We start from the raw sequence: 16,678 nt of genomic DNA on the forward strand, positions 1-16,678 counted from the left end.
AACACCCCCCCCCCCCCACTCAGTTGTCTGTAATGCGTCTGTCTTCACAGGCCGCTACTTTCAAACTCGGTGGTGCCCAGCACGCGTGGAGTCCAGGGTCACCCAGCCCAGGAGTGCTTGGGCCACTGGAGTCGGGGGCTGGTGACATTTGCAGGCCAAATGCATGCAAAGACTCAGATTTTCAAGGTCAGAGCTGGGTTTGGGGCAGGGGCCCAGGCATACCCTGGCAGTACAGCCCAGAACTAGCACTATGAAGCTGACACAAGTGCCCTTCCCTGTTCCCCAACACAAGCATGGAAGACAGCTGGCCCCCTGTCATCTTCTGGTCTTGGCCCTCCCAAGGAAATCACAGGTGGGACTCAAACTTCAGTAACTCCATAGCAAGTGAATTTTCACATTTCTGTTTCTGCGTGGTCCGTGAATGATGCTGTAAGTATCCAAATGGTTGCTAGTGAGGGTGAGCAGGGAAGCAAGGAAGGCCCCACGTCGCCTTAGCTCTCTCTGCTCCTCCTGGTATTTGCAGGAAGCAGGTAATGTGGAGTAGGGGAAGTAATTGTGGCCAGAGTGTGCAGGTAGGAAAGCAAAAAACAAAATAAAACACCCGAGGGTAAGACTAGGGTTTGCCCTGGATGCATGCTTCCCATCAACATGGAAGTTGGCAGAAACCTGCTGGCCTCAGCTAGGAAACTTCCAAACCCAGGGAAAACGAAACCCTTTAGAGGCCCTGCAGGCATCACAAAGTCCCACCACCCAAGACGCTAGAGGGGGCGCTGTGCACACGTGTCCCCCACCACTCAGTGCATGCCTGCTTCGTCACCCTAGAAGGGCAGAGGCAGGCCCTTCCCTGATCCCCCCGGGGTGCCTGGTTTCTCCAGGTCCACACCCTTGCCAGCCGAGCATGGCTGGCTGAAGCAGGACTTACCTCATGCGACAGGTAGAAGGCAGCGATGCCCAAGGGCCAAAAGCAGCAGAGCATGGAGAAGACGCTGAGCCCCAGGTGATCCCGAGGGGGCATCATGAGGAAGTTGTCCTCGCTCTCGGTGTCACTCGAATAGTCGCTCTGCAAGCAAGAGGAGAGATGTGTGAGGACATCCTCCCCCAGGCTCCACCACAGCACAGTGCAGGGGAGGGGGTGGGTTCTGTACCTGGCTGCAGCCCACCCTCTGGGCAAGAGAGTTGCTGTGCCTGGTGCCATTGTCACAGCCAGCAAGTTGACACCAGAGTCATGAGACAGCACTCGAACAGCATGCTCTGGGCAAAGCATCTCATAGAAAACAGGAAGACAAAAAAACACCCACAACTCCCTCTTATCGGTGGGGACACGTTCTAAGCCACCATGCAGAGTACGCGCCCAAGACCTCACAGTGCACCAAACCCTAGACACACCCCTCGCTCTGTGTGTTTCATGCATGAATACAGTGAGAAATGGATACCACTCACAATACAACAGAACGACCATGACCAACCACATACTAGTGCCAGCATGGTGGATCTGCCCTGGCAGCCACATGGTAGGCAGCATGGACAGACAACACAGACACGCTGTTCTAAGTTCATTTTGTGCACTGAGCCGGCAGGGACAGTGGGCGCAAAGCTGAGACTCCAAGAAGTTAACACTCAGGGATGTGTAGCAGTGCCTAAGCCACCCTGGAGTTCTCAGTCTCAACGTTCCTGCGCCTTACAATGTGCCCAGGCTGCACGTGCCCCACCTCCATGGCTTCTCCATGTTGCTCCTTCCTCTGACCTGGACTGAGGACCACGCTCCTGAGTTGGCCACAGTGGTTGTTGGACAGGCATGCAGAGGGCATTGGCACCTGACTTTACAACCACCTTACTCTGTTTTCTGTTAGAACAAAATGCTTGAGGCTGGGTAACCATTTGTTATAAATGTTTGAGTTACTAATGTGAAAGTCAGAGTCACAGAGGGGGAGAGAGAGAGAGAGAGAGAGAGAGAGATTTTTCATCTGTGGCTTTACTTTCCAGATGGTTTCAATGGCCAAGTCTGAGCCAATTTGAAGCTAGGAGCCACAGCTCCTGGTTCCTGTCTGGCACAACTCCAGCTTTTGTGGCCACCTGGGCAGTTAACTAGCAGATAGCTGTGTGTATATAACTTTGTCCTTCAAAAAAATTAAATGCATAAGTCTTAAAAAAAAAAGCTATACAATATTTGTCCTATTGGGATTGACTTATTTCACTGAGTATAATGGTCTCTAGTTGGGACCATTTGGTTGCAGATGGTAAAATTTCATTCTTTTTCAATGGCTGAGTAGTATTCCATGAAGAGGATTACCACAGTTTCTTTATTCCTTCTCTTTTGACATGTATCTGGGCTGTTTCCATGTCTTTGTTAGAGAAGATTGTGCAGTCATAAATATAGAATTAAGATCTCGTTCTCATATTCAGATTTCATTTCCTTCAGATATATTCCCAGGAGTGGGATAGCAGGGTCAAACAGCAGTTCAATTTTCAGTTCTCTTAACACTCTCCATACTGACTTCCATAGTGGTTATACCAGCCAGCACTCCCACCAACAGGGAAGGAGGGTACCTTTCTTCCCTCACCCATGCCAGCAGGTGTTGTTAGTAGCATTCTGAATGTAGGCCAATCTCCCTGGAGTCAGGTGGAACCTCAATGTGGTTTTCATCTGTATTTCCATGATAGCTAGGGAGCTGAGCATGTTTTCATATGTCTATTAGCCATTTGAATATGTTCTTTTGAAAAATGTCTGTTCATCTCCTTTCTCCATTTCTTCACAGGATTGTTTGCTTTGCAGCTGTTGAGTTTCTGAAGCTCTTTGTAAATCTTGGATGTTTGTCCCCTATCAGTTGTGTGGTGTGCTAAGATTTTCTCCCGTTCTCTTGGTTGCTTCTTTATTTTGTTGATCGTTTCCTTTGTTGTACAGAAGCTTCTTCGTTTGATGTGGTCCCATTGTTTATTTTGGTTTTGACTGCCTGTGCTTTTGGTGACTTATCCAAGAAGCCTTTCCCCATTCCTGTATCTTGGAGAATGCTTCCTATGTTTTCCTCTAATAGTTTGATAGTTTTTGGGTGTAGACTCAGGTCCTTGACCCATTTAGAGCTGATTTTTGTATAAGGTGACAGGTGGGGGTCTTGCTTTTACCTCTGCAGGCTGCTATTCAATTGTCTCAGCATGATTTGTTGAAGAAACCAGGCTTTTTCTCTGGATTATTTTCAGTTCTCTTGTCAAAGATTAGATGGCTGTACCTGTGTGGGCTCCCTTCTAGTGTTACTATTCTGTCTTATTGATCTTCTCTGTCTCTGTATCAGTACCAGACTGTTTTGATAACCACTGCTCTGTAGTATGTCTTCAGGTCTGGAATTGTAATTACTCCAGCTTGATTTTATTCTTCAGGATAGCTTTGGCTATTCACGGCCTCTTGTGTTTCCAGATAAACTTTTGTATCATATTTTCTATTTCTGAGAATAATGTTGTTGGGATTTTGATTGGGATTGGGTTGAATCTGTATACTGCTTTTGGTAATATGGACATTTTGATGATGTTGGTCCTGCCGATCCAGGAACATGGTGTGTTTCTCCATCTTTCAATGTCTTTTTCTATTTCTTTTAAAAATGTTTTATAGTTTTCACCATAGAGGTCTTCCACAGATTGTGTTAAATTATTTCCAAGGGATTTGAAATTCCTCTCCACTATTTTAAATGGACTGTACTTGCAAGTCCTTTCTCAGCTGTAGAGTTATTTGTGTACACTAGGGCCACTGATGTACTCACATAAATTTTGTAGCCTGCTACCCTGCCAAAGTCTCTTATGAGTTCCAGTGATCTCTCGACTGAGTCTTTTGGTTCTCCTAAGTAGAGCATGATTTGTAGGGATAATTTAAATTTGTCATTTCTGATTTGAATTTCTTTAATTTGTTTTTCTTGCCTCATAGCTTTGACAAGGACTTCCAATGCTATATTGAACAGCCATGATGAAAGTGGACATCCTTGTCTGGTTCCAGATCTGATTGAATGCTCCAGAATACAAAAACAAAAACAAACAAAAAATGTATAATACACACTATGTATAATATACAAAATCTGTTCCTTTCACATAAATAAGTAAAGCAAACACATAAATAAGTAGTATATACATCACAAAGTCTGGCCCTGCCAAGACAACCACAGTTGGGACTAGAAATTTAATCATTGATGACAGTAAGTTATTTTGTAGCTTGATCATTCCGCGTGATCTGCAATTGATGTCATGAATATCCAGAAATGGTTCCTGGCACAAAAAAAGGTTGTCCACCCCCAGAAAACATAAAAGTGGCTCTAGAATACCTCCTTTTGTCCGGTGTCCTGTCAGTGACCATAGAGAAAGAACAGTGAACACTACACGAAGATACCACTTTAAGTCTGCTGAGCTATCCAGCATCCAAAGCACAGTGGAGCACACTTGTTGTGGGACCACAGACACTAGCTGACGGGGAGGAAGCTGGCATGGACAATCAGCTGTAACAACGTCACAGGCATGCGCTTCTCCTTTCTCTTCTCTCTTTTCCCCAGTACGTGCATCTGTATTCATGCACGTTGTCACTCAGATACATCCGTGTACCTCGGTGCACATGCATTGTTCAGAGGCTCAGTCTACGGTGGGAACCCAGTATCCAAGGCACTGTAATAGCAGTGAGCACCCTAGTCACCCATGCCGCGGGAACTGATGGTCACAAAAATGATACACTACATCTAAAGGATGCCAGAGGCCACCAAGAAGCGCCTCCTGCTGTGACAACAGGACACAGTGAGTATCATAAGGAATAGAAAATAAATCCATGTAGTAACCCCTGGGATAGAAACAAAGCAATAAGAGGGAGGAAATACAAAAGAAAAGAAAAAACCCAAGAATAAGAGAAGGAGAACTGGTTCCCATTTGGGGAAAGCATGGCTTGCAAAGTTCTTCAGTACCAATGTAAACTTTTCTTTTAATCCCACTTTTTTTTTTTCTCACAGATGAGCTGCAATGCAGAAAGAACTGCACATTAGACACTTGTAACAGGATGCTAGAGTCAGCAGGTATAGGGCCACAAAAAAGAGGTTTCTCACAATCCTACATGGCCTCCCTACAAAGCAGCATTGTTGTGTAGCCCCGGGAAGCGTGTGACCAAAAGTCTCCCGCAGGCACAACAGAGAGAATAGATACCCTGGGTTCCTGGTGGAGTGTCCTGAAGGGTACCCCCATTTCTCTCATCACTGACCTGTCCTCTGCAGAACCATCAAGGTCATGGAGCACCAGAAAAAAAAAAAAACGCAGGGGCTGTTCCAAATGAAGGTGACTTAAAGAGACAAGCAAAGGAAATGCCAGTGAGACCCTGAACTGGAGACGGGATCCGAGTTCCCCTTCCTTTTGCCACAACAGGAGACCTTGAAGTCAGATCCACGGGCTAGAGGCAAGCACTGTGGCAAGGCTCATTTCTTGGCTCTTCGACAAAGTTTTATATGTTTTTCTTGAAAGTCAGAGAAAGAGAGGGAGAGACAGAGAAAGATCTCCCGTGCGGTGGTTCAGCCCCCAGATGGCCACAGTGGTCTGAGCTGAGCCAGGAGCCAGGAGTTTCTTCCAGGTCTCCCATGAGAATGCAAGGGTCCAAGGCCCTGAACCATGCTCCACCGCTGCTTTCTCAGGACAACAACAGGGAGCTGGACCGGAAATGGAGCACCTAGGACTCAGACTGGTGCCAAACGGGGCGCTGGCCCTGCAGGTGGAGGAGGAGTTTGTTATGCTACCACTCCAGTCCCAATTTCCTGACTGTTGTTTTCAGTCTTGACTTTCATCACCAGTAACGGCTAATTCAGAGAGTAATGGGACATCCCATCCATAACCACCTGCTGATAGCAAGGGGAGAAAATATGTACTCCAGTCAAATGGTGAACTGGCTGTGATGTACTTCCCAGACTGAAGGAAGCTAGGGAGCAGTATACAGACATCTACTCTTGCAACGTTTCTGTAAGTCTGGAATCATTTCAAAAATCAAAGAAACCCTCACAAGCTAGCCATTTTGGCAGAAAAAATACACTTTAAATTGAATTTTTTCCCCTTCGGAGATTCAGCACTGCATATTTTTTTCTTGATTTCTTTCCATTGTGGTTTAATGGAAACACTGTGAACCCTACTGGAAAGAAATGGAAATCCATGGCACATGAATAATTCATTTAGCATTGCAATTTGCTATTTCGTCAAGTTTGTCCTTTTCATGCTGCTTTGAGAAGCCACTTGGTGGTGTTTTGTTTCACACACCTGTGTGTGGGGACATGGTAGGACAGGTGTGCCAAATCAAATCAAAGAGGTGGCTGGATGAGGGATCAGCATGAGGTCAGGGGGGCTTCCCAAAGGGTGAGGCCAGTGCCACCACCAGGCCCCCCGAGGAAAGGCTCTTGGGGGAATGTGGCAGCGGATGGCTGGCTTGTGACATTATGACTGAAACCACCTGTAAGACACGGGAGCACAGGAGCTGCGCATGCCGCACTGCAACGGCAAAGTTGCAATCTACAGAGAGAAGAGGGACGCACCAGGAGGCGAGGGAAGCAGGTGGGATGCAGACCTTCCCAGGAACTGAGCAATACGGTCAGACCACCCACACCGTCCTCCTGTTTTGCCAAATGCTGCAGGAAGCAGGTAGCTCAACACAACACGGTCCCCTCCTTGAAGGAACCAGCAGCAATCGCTGCTATCTATGCCCTGCCTGACCCTGTCCTCTGCCCTCGAGAACCCTAGAGCCCAAGGTCTGAGCGAGGCTCACAGCAGCATTGCTCCTGAGCAGGCAGAGTGTGGGTGCCGCCCGATGGTCTGTCTCCTTTGCCCCCTCCAAGTTTCGCAGGCTTCGCCCAGTTGTCAGCTCTGTAAAGATTAATGGCCTACGTTTTCCCATCTGCCACAATGGAAGAAAAGATACTGCCCCCAAGTGCTCCGAGGGCTCCAGAAATCACCCACCCAGACTCTTCCTGCCCTTCCTGGTGAGCCCTGGGTGATGGGCCTGGACGGGCTCCCCAGCTTGTAAGAACTAAACTGTTTTTTCACGCTTGCCTTAGTACAAAATCCAATTATACAGAAAATCCTTGCTTCCTTATCAAGACACAAGCTGAGGAGTTCAAGGTCGTTATCAGCCTTTCACAAAAGGTTGATTTATTTGAAAGGCAGAGAGAGAGGAAATAGCCCATCCATCTTCTGGTTTACTCCTCAAATGGCTGCAACAGACGGGGCTCATCCGGGCTGAAGCCAAGAGCCAGGAGCTCCACTAGGAATGGCTACAACAGACGGAGCTCATCCGGGCTGAAGCCAGGGGCCAGGAGCTCCACTAGGAATGGCTACTACAGACGGAGCTCATCCGGGCTGAAGCCAAGAGCCAGGAGCTCCACTAGGGTTCTGTCATGTGCATAACAGGCACCCAAGTATTGGGGCTGTGGGTCACCATCTCCCAGACGAGCCATTGGGGAGCTGGATCGGAAGCGAGCATCTGGGAATCAAACCAGCCCGGATATGAGGTGCAGGAGGCCACCACACGGCGATGTCCATCGCCAGATACAGCTATATACCCCGCCACTGTAAAGCACATGTTGATGTTCTACTCTTAGTTCCAGACTACAGAGCAGAGGAGGAACAGTAAAACTCATTAAAGGGTCAGCACGCTAGCTTAGTGGAGAAATCCTTGCCTTGCTGGCACTGGGATCCCGTATGAGCACCAGTTTGTGTCCCGGCTGCTCCACATTCAGTTCAGCTCCCTGCCTGTGGTCTGGGTAAGCAATTGAGGGAAGTCTAAAGCCTTGAGCCCCTGCACCCGGATACCCGGGAGAGGCTCCTGGCTTCGGATTGCCTCCGCTCTGGCCATTGTGGTCACTTGGGAGTGAACCAGCAGACAGAAGACCTTTCTCAATTTCCTCTCTGTAAATCTGCATTTCCAATAAAAATAAATAATTCTTTTAAAAATCTCATTAAAAATGATCTATACAACATATATAGATGGTTGTGCATATGTGTATACACACCCTAAGAAGTCATACATTCGTGTGTGTGTGTGTATATATACACTTTGAAACATGTACATACAGTTTTAAATAAAGGTGAGTATATATACATATATATATACACACACTGAAATAACATGTGGATATATATACTTGGAAATAATTTTAGACTCCCATAGGAATCTCAGAAATAGAACACAGTTCCTGTAGAAACTATAAAGATAGAACAGGCTCCCCTGCTTCCTTGCCCTGCCTCTTATATAACCTCAGAACAATGATTAAAACTAAGAAAGTGACATTGGCTCAATGTTAAACCGCAGTCTGTTTACAGCTCACCTGGGTATGTGTGTGTGTGTGTGTGTGTGGGTTGAGGGGTGGGGATTGTGTGGATGAAAGCAAAGATGGGGTTCAAATCACGAATCCCAGCTCAGGACAGGATACGGAGGATGCTGTAGCCTGCAGGAAAACTCCCACATCCACTTCTCAAGGGGTACACCTTCCTCCTGCCCACTCCCTCATCCACCTCTCCAGTGGCACACCTTCCTTCCGCCCACTCCCTCACCCACCTCACCAGTGGCACACCTTCCTCCCGCCCACCTCCTGGCCCCTTCTGCTGTATTTGTCTATTGCTACAGTTTCATCTTTTCAAGCATGAAAGAGCTTCTTGGTATGAAGGCACACCCTAACTCATGTACCAGTGTGCTTGCCACCCACTTGGGAGACCCAGACCAGGTAAGAACAGTTAGAGCGCATTTAGCAGGTGAACCAGCAGACACAAGTTTGCTTTCTCCTCTCTCTCTCTTGAGTAAACATAAACAAATAAAAATCAGAAAAGAATGTCACCCGAATGAAATCAGCCAAATGCAACCTTGAGATAACCACCTTGGGATTCATCCAGGCTGCTGGGTGCTCCGTAGCTCACTCCTTCCTTTTTCTGAGACGTATTCCGTAGGAAGGAAGTAGTGCAGTCGGCTCATAATCCGTTTTCCATTGCACATATTTGGTTCCAGCTTTGAATCATTCAAAAATAAACACTACGGTCATTTATAGGAATTTTGGTGTGAACATATTGTTCTAGTTCCTCGAATTCCCTAGAGTGAGTCTGCAGGATCATATGGTGTTTGTTTAGCTTAATAAGAAATTGACAAAATGCTTCTCAAAGTGCCCCCACGATTCGGAGCTTCCCCCTAGCAATATGTGAGTATTCTGACCAATACCATCATTGGCACCATCAGATTTTCAGGTCTAGCTGGAGTGATAGCCAACAGTGGATTTAGTCTGTGTTTCCCCATCGGCTAAAGGTATCAGACCTCTTTTGTGAGTGTGTCATTTCTACAAACATTTCAAGCAAGTGTCCACATTTTTTAAATTGGATTGTTTGATTTCTCCTATTTGATTTAGAGACACATTTGTGGTTCTGGATACCAATCCTCTGTCCGATATGTGATCTGCAAATATTTTCCTTTACTCTGGAGCCGGTCTTCTGTAAAGAAATCATCCCTAATTTTGCTGCAATCGAATTTATCTCCTCCTTCTATTGCTGAGCGTGCTTCTGGTGTCATGTTTCAAAGCTTTCCCAAAGTCAGCCTTCCTGTTTCCTTCTAAAAGTTTTTTTTTTTCTTTTTAAATATTTTATTATTACTGGAAAGCCGGACATACAGAGAGGAGGAGAGACAGAGAGGAAGATCTTCCATCCGATGTTTCACTCCCCAAGTGAGCCGCAACGGGCCGGTGCGCCCCGATCCGATGCCGGGACCAGGAACCTCTTCCGGGTCTCCCACGCGGGTGCAGGGTCCCAAAGCCTTGGGCCGTCCTCAACTGCTTTCCCAGGCCACAAGCAGGGAGCTGGATGGGAAGTGGAGCTGCCGGGACTAGAAGCGGCGCCCATATGGGATCCCGGGGCTTTCAAGGCGAGGACTTTAGCTGCTAGACCACGCCACCGGGCCCTCCTTCTAAAGGTTTTCTGGTCATCCACTTCACCTCTCCATGTGATGGCCCACTTCTTCAGAGCAGTGTCCCTGCGCGGAAGAACACGCTTACCCTTCCAGGAGAGTCTATAATAAGCAACACAACGTCAAGTATGGCATCTGCTAACTGGAAAACAGCAGGTGAAAAGCGATTGTTCAGTAAGTGAATGTCTGCACCCATGCGTATTTCCAACAGCTCCCACACCGGCAGCCAGGAACGCGAGGCACCGGGGACGATCTCTGGGCCCGCCACTCAGATTCTGCTATTTGTCTCTATCGCGCTGGTTCCATCTCGGGTGTGTTCCATCTGCTTGGCCTTCTCCCCACTCACCCCTTTGTCTTGCTTGGGAGGCATTGCAGAGGGAGCTGCAGAAAACAGTGCAGATGGTCCCTGACTTCAGACGGCTTGACTTGGAATTTTTGATTCTTTGAGTGCATAATGGTGTAAACGCAATACGCCTCCAGGAGGAATCTTACTTTTGTGAACTGGGATCTTTTTCCAGGCTGGCCATATGCTGTCCGATCCTCTCTCAAGAGGCGAGGCAGCAGCAGGGAGCTTGGGTTCCAGACAGCCCTTTGGTCTCCAGGGGTAATCACTCAGACCCTAGAGCATGCCCTGTTGTCGCTCTGTTGGCTTTTGGACACGACTGGTTGACCCTCTGTGTTCATGGGCCTTGCACCTGCAAACTCAACAGACCTTGGATCAAAACTGTCTAAAAGGAAGTTGTAAGCCTACGATGGCACGGAAAGGCTGTTTTGGCTGCAGCTGCTATCCCTCAAACACTACATGCATGAATACATATAAACACATATTCCAGAATACATGTGTGTAGACACAAACATGAATACAAATTCATACATCCACACACACATGCACACATACACAAATACACATACAAATACATAATAGCTTACGACATGGGTTAGTCAAAATTGTAGAATAAAAACAGCAAGGGTTTGAGCGTATCTTCTAACAAGGCAGCTCTTAGACCAATGTGCTTGGAGACCCACTCAAGGGAATCGGGGCTTCTGACACTTGGGCTAGACCTCTGGCAATTCATCGCTGATTTCAGGACCGGATGTGGTTGTAACTCCAGTCAGGTGGAGAGAGTGGCCTGAACTTTCACTTGTCAACAGTTGAGCCAGCACCTTGGGACTGGGTTAAGAAGTGAACATGGCCACACGAGTCTCTAGTCACATGCTGTGTCTTTGTGTCACACACAGGAAGGTTTCCTCCTTGCCTTTTGGCCTCATGCGGGAGCTCTCCTCCCATGGCGGAATCCTGGTTAAGGGGTAAGGAGAGGGGTCGTTTCCGTTTTGAGAAATCCCAGCACACCCGGGCTGAGGCTTCCATGCGTGCCTGTATCAGTTCCAGTGAATCAGCTCTCATGGCACGTTCGCACAGCAGGGAGATCATTCCTACATGTGAGTTTGGGATGAGTCTGCAGCTGAGACGTCAGCCGTGATCTGCTCTGCTCCCCGCTTGAGCCCTCTAGGTCTCTCAGAACCTGTTAGAGGCCTTCTCACCTCGGGGGTTCCAGTGTGCCCCTGAGGGATGGGTGAGAGGATGAGGGGTATGCAGCAGGCCTGTCCAGGGTGTGCACTTCCTGTCCAGGTGAACAAGTGAAGCTTCTGTGATTGCAAGGCAAGGATGCCAGCCTACTCCTTTCAAGTTTTATGGCTGGATCAAACGTGCAACTCCATGCTGTGGCTTTACATGTGGTCTCATTGTCCCCCAAGGACTCCTGTGATGAAAGGGTTGGTCCCCCAGGTGGAGCTGCTAGGAGGTGGTGCATCAACCAGGAGGTGGGGCTTGCCTGGTGGGAGATGCTTAAGTTACTAGGGTAACGTCCTTGACAGGTGGCTCTCAGAGGCAGCCTCTCAGCAGCTCTCACAGTGACTGTTCGCAGTGTCCGACTGGCCTGAGATGCAACTGCTTGCTTGTGACCTCTTGTGTTCACACTATTTCTTCTTCTTTTTTTTTTTTTTTTTTTTACAAAGTCAGATATACTGAGAGGAGGAGAGATAGAGAGGAAGTGGAGCTGCCGGGATTAGAACCAGCGGCCATATGGGATCAAGGCGAGGACCTTAGCCACTAGGCCACGCTGCCAAGCCCCACACTATTTCTTCAAAGATCTATTTATTTAATTCAAGTTAGAGTCACAGTTGTTGAAGGACTATACTATTGTAATAATATAGGGGAAAACAGTAGGTGGAGGGGCCAAAGGGAGAGTGCACAGAGATATCCCTGAGCCTGTGGGACAGTGTCATGACAAATAAAAATTTTAAAAGTAAATAAAGTTAGGCCCGGTGGCGTGGCATAGCGGCTAAAGTCCTCTCCTTGAAAGCCCCGGGATCCCATATGGGCACCGGTTCTAATCCCGGCAGCTCCACTTCCCATCCAGCTCCCTGCTTGTGGCCTGGGAAAGCAGTAGAGGACGGCCCAAAGCCTTGGGACCCTGCACCCGCGTGGGAGACCCGGAAGAGGTTCCAGGTTCCCGGCATCGGGTTGGCACGTACCGGGCCATTGCGGCTCACTTGGGGAGTGAAACATCGGATGGAAGATCTTCCTCTCTGTCTCTCCTCTTCTCTGTATATCCGGCTTTCCAATAATAATAATAATAATAATAATAAAAGTAAATAAAGTTAGAGTCACAGAGACAGAGGGAGAGACGGAGATCTTCCATCTGTCTGTTCACTCCTTGAGTGTCTACACGGTCAGCAAGAAGCCAGTCCAACGCCAGGAGTTCGGAGCTTCTTCCAGGTCTCCTGTAAGGGTACAGGGCTTGAATACTTGGGTTATCCTCTGCTACTTTCCTAGGTGCATCAGATCAGAGGCAGGGCAGCAGGGGCATGAAGCAATGCCCAAAAGGGATGCTAGTGTTGCAGGCTGTGGCCCAACTGCGTCACCACAACACCAACCTCTGTTCTAGTCATTTCTATCTGTCCTGATGTTACAGAGCAGCAAGCCTTCCCAAGAACTGAACCAAGTGAACCTCAAAATCTTCTGAGATCTGTGGAAATCAGAGGGGGGCATTTAAGGCCACATCCCTTGGGTCAGAGCACTTGGGGCTCTCCACGGCTCCACTGATTTTTTCAGAGGGATCCATGGTGACCCGGAAGGAGAGCAGAGCGGGAGGCTGTCGTATGGGCAGCAAGAGATGTGGGGAGCACCTGCTGCGGGAGATGGTGCCTGGCAACAGGTGTGCGAGTTGTCAGATCCCGCAGGGGCGTCCTTGAAAGAGGACTAGCACAGGCCGGGGGCTTTCCAGGGTGCTGTGTGGCCAGAGAAGGACCAGGGGTTTGAGGGACCCAGTCTCATCCACCTGTATTCCTGAAGGCGTTGGGAAGATGCATCCTTAGTTATGAGGTCTGTATCCTCAGACCTGCAGACATCTAGCACCTGCCTTTGACCTGCACCTGGACTCACACTTGGGCAAGACTCTAGGTGACGTCTGTGCACCTTGACATGTGGCAGGTGTGGGTGGGGCAGGGGTGATGAAGTCAGGAACGGCCCTTTGACCTGTTTGTTATACCTCAGAAACACAAACTGGGCCACTATCGGTGGTCTCGCTTCTTGGTCCACACTGGGTGGGGTCATCACCTGTCCCAAAGAGGGAATGAATTTCAGTGTTCCACATGACTTCTCACAGTGCCTCTTGGGCAGCTCTGTCTCTAGCCTTGCTCGGCACCCAGCCTACCACCTCGCACAATGATGGGATTAGTGTTGTGGGGAGAAGAGGGAGAGGGGTACATGCTGTACCCTGTTTCCTTGAGGAACATTTTGAGAACAAAAATGTTCAGGCTCCTGAATTAAAGTCCAACAGGAAAGCTTGCTCTGCTTTGTGGGACCAATGTGACTATGGCTCTATAGTCACACGGGGGAAGTGCTCTATGGAGCCCCAGAGAAGCTGTGCATGGGCATGCTAATTGCAAATGGGTTTGCTCCAAACAGGCCCAGGGCATCCTGTCACAGATGACTGTTTCAGAAGAGCCATTCTTGACTAAGACCATGGCATAGCTGGAGAAAATTCAGGAGATAGACTGTCCTTCAGTTCATCCCAGGAGATTATGGAGTATTCCCCTTGGGGGTGGGGGAGATGCTAAGACAGCTGAGAAGACAGAAACCTATGTGTGTGCAAGAAACAGAAGCAAAATGAAAATGTCTGTGTGCCGGGCCAAGGAAGTAAGTCTTGGAAACAAATTGGCATTGTTCAGGAACCCAGTGGATGGGTTCTGGCCTGCTTCCTCCCACAGCTTCCCACTCAACAGTGTTCCAGAACAGGTGTAGTGGGAGGAAGCCCCATGCCCCTCACCCAGGAAAGCTGCAGTCTGAATGTAGACTGTGCACCCTCAGGTCTTTACTGAGATGCCCACCTGGTCTGTCAAGGAGTGTGTGTGCATGTGTGCTTTCTATTATTTCTCTTTCTTAGACACTGCTAGTGTGTTTACCCCCGAAATCAATCCATCAGTTATGACATGGACATTTGACACTACAGGTTCTCATCTTAGAATCACTGACTGAAGGCCAGCGTGGTAGCTCAACAGGCTAATCATCCACTTGCAAATGCTGGCATCCTACTTCTGGTCTGGCTGTCTGCTTATGGTCTGGGAAAGCAGTGGAGCGTGGCCCAAGCCCTTGAGACCATGTACCTGCTCGGAGACCTGGAAGAGGCTCCTGGTTTCAGATCAGCTCTGGCCATTGTGACCATGTGGGAAATGAACCAATACATACAAGATCTTTCTATCTCTTCTTCTCTCTTGCAAATCTTCCTTCCCAATAAAAATAAATCAATCTTTATAAAAGGATCACTGCCTGAACTCCAGAGATCTTGAATGGATCAGTCTGTGGTATTTCCACTGCGCAAACTTGTTAAAAACAATCAAAGGAGGGAGTTTGGCCTCACAATTAAAACACTTGGCTCACCTATCACAAGGACTCAGGGCCGATACCCGGCTCCAGCTCCTGACTCTAGCTTCCTAATGACACAGGTCCTGGAAGGGGCAGCGATGGCTCACATGGGAAACCTGGGCTGTGATCCTCCATTCTGGCTTTAGCCTGGTTCCAGGCTGCTGTGGGCATTGAGAGAGTGAACCAGCGTGTGAAAGAGCTCTGTTTCCATCTGTCTGCCTGCCTCATTCTCAACCTCAAATAAACAAATGACAATTTTTGTAAAATAGCATTAGAACCAGGAAAGGCACAGACGCCAAGCAGAGAGTGTGGGTGTGAGTGGCAGCTGACCCCGGGCCACCTCATGCCCCTCGCTTGCACATGCGTCCTCTGCTTCTTTCTACTGTACAGTTCCCAGAGCAACATCTGTCCTGCTGGTGTGACTGGAATCTTACATTCTTCACATCCTCCTTTCTTTGCATTTTTAAAAAGATTTATTTATTTGAAAGGCTAAGATGCCGAGAGAAAAGAGAGACAGAGAGAGAGAGAGAGAGAGAGAGAGAGAGAGAGAGGTTTTGCATCTGCTGATTTATTCCCCAAGTAACTACAATAATCAGGGTTATACCAGACTGAAGCCAGGACCCATGACTTTCACCTGGGTATCCAATATGGGCGGCAGGAGCCCAAGAATCATTCCAGCAAATTGGAAAGGACGTGGAGGAGCCGAGACTCAACCAAGGCAGTTCAATGGGATGTGCAAAGTGAAAACTATTCTTGCACCCCGTCATGGATATGTCACATACAATGTGACACACAGGCAATGGGCTGTTTCCAATCAGGCTTCCTGCAGTGCTGGTGAGTGTTCTTGTGCTTCTTATAGTCCCCTGGCCCCACAGTTGCACAGACTGCTTCTCTCTCCCCTGGAAGCTGTCCCCATCCTCCAACACCTGTGCTGCTTGCTGGCTCACACTTCCCTTACAGGTGCACAGCAGGTGTGATGGGAAGGCTCCAGGGATGCTTTTGGTTCACAAGCCTGCCTCAACAGCAGCAACCTCTTGTTTTGCAAGCTTAGTTTGCAATTCAGACGTCCGCTGTTGATCCTAACACAGTCTGGCTCTCTTTTGGTGACTGGCACATAGGACCTGGTGCCCACTTCACTATCCAGGAGGAGTACATCTCTTTCTCCAGGATCTTTAATCAACCCCAAATTCCAGGAGAGCTGAAGTAGAAATTATTCTTTACACCATATCCCTCTTTAGGGTTGAGCCCAGGCCAGGACCATTCAGCATCCACTGTCTTCTCTCTCTTCTCTCCTCTTTCTCTTTCCTCCAAAATGAATAAAAGCATCAGACGTGGTGCCAAGATAGCAGGCTCCACTAAAGATTCATGTGTTTACTCTTCAAGAATAATCTGACAATCTCCCTTGCCCCCCCAATGATCTTAACAAGCCAAGCTGCTCCAGCAAAATGCCTCTTTATACGATTCAGGAAAATCTGACTTTTCAAATGCTGGTACAGCTGTGGCCACCGTGTCTGCAAACCATCTATCATCTACAGCTGTTTCTTTGCAGCTAGAGTTCATGCGGCACCCCCACAATCCACATTTCATATATTTTTAGAAAATTCTTCAGAATGACTTGCCAGATTTTTTTTTAAAGGAAGCTCCCTGGTTAAAATAAAAAGTGCACTCATCTTTAGGGCTTCATGATACATTTTTCCCTTGTGCTCAGAGTGCAGGATTCATAGACGGCTGATCCGCGTTGTCATAGGGAGACCAGGTGGCCCATCACACCCTTAAAACAACACTGCTCATCACCCATACTACGCATTCAGAGTGCTTCTCTC

General features: G+C 48.2%; 1 protein-coding gene across 3 annotated transcripts in view; it reads right to left on the reverse strand.

Moving 5' to 3' along the window:
• Nucleotides 1-16,678, reverse strand: part of SYNDIG1 (synapse differentiation inducing 1) — a 133,572-nt gene that overhangs the window by 50,439 nt on the left and 66,455 nt on the right. For all 3 annotated transcript variants that reach the window (XM_004593318.2, XM_058679601.1, XM_058679602.1), the window contains exon 3: nt 923-1,060. In XM_004593318.2, the coding sequence (XP_004593375.1) occupies nt 923-1,060 (138 nt within the window). The remainder of the gene's footprint in view (nt 1-922; nt 1,061-16,678) is intronic.

This window comes from Ochotona princeps, chromosome 22 (genome assembly GCF_030435755.1).
Source record: "Ochotona princeps isolate mOchPri1 chromosome 22, mOchPri1.hap1, whole genome shotgun sequence".
In the NCBI taxonomy this organism is placed as follows: domain Eukaryota; kingdom Metazoa; phylum Chordata; class Mammalia; order Lagomorpha; family Ochotonidae; genus Ochotona; species Ochotona princeps.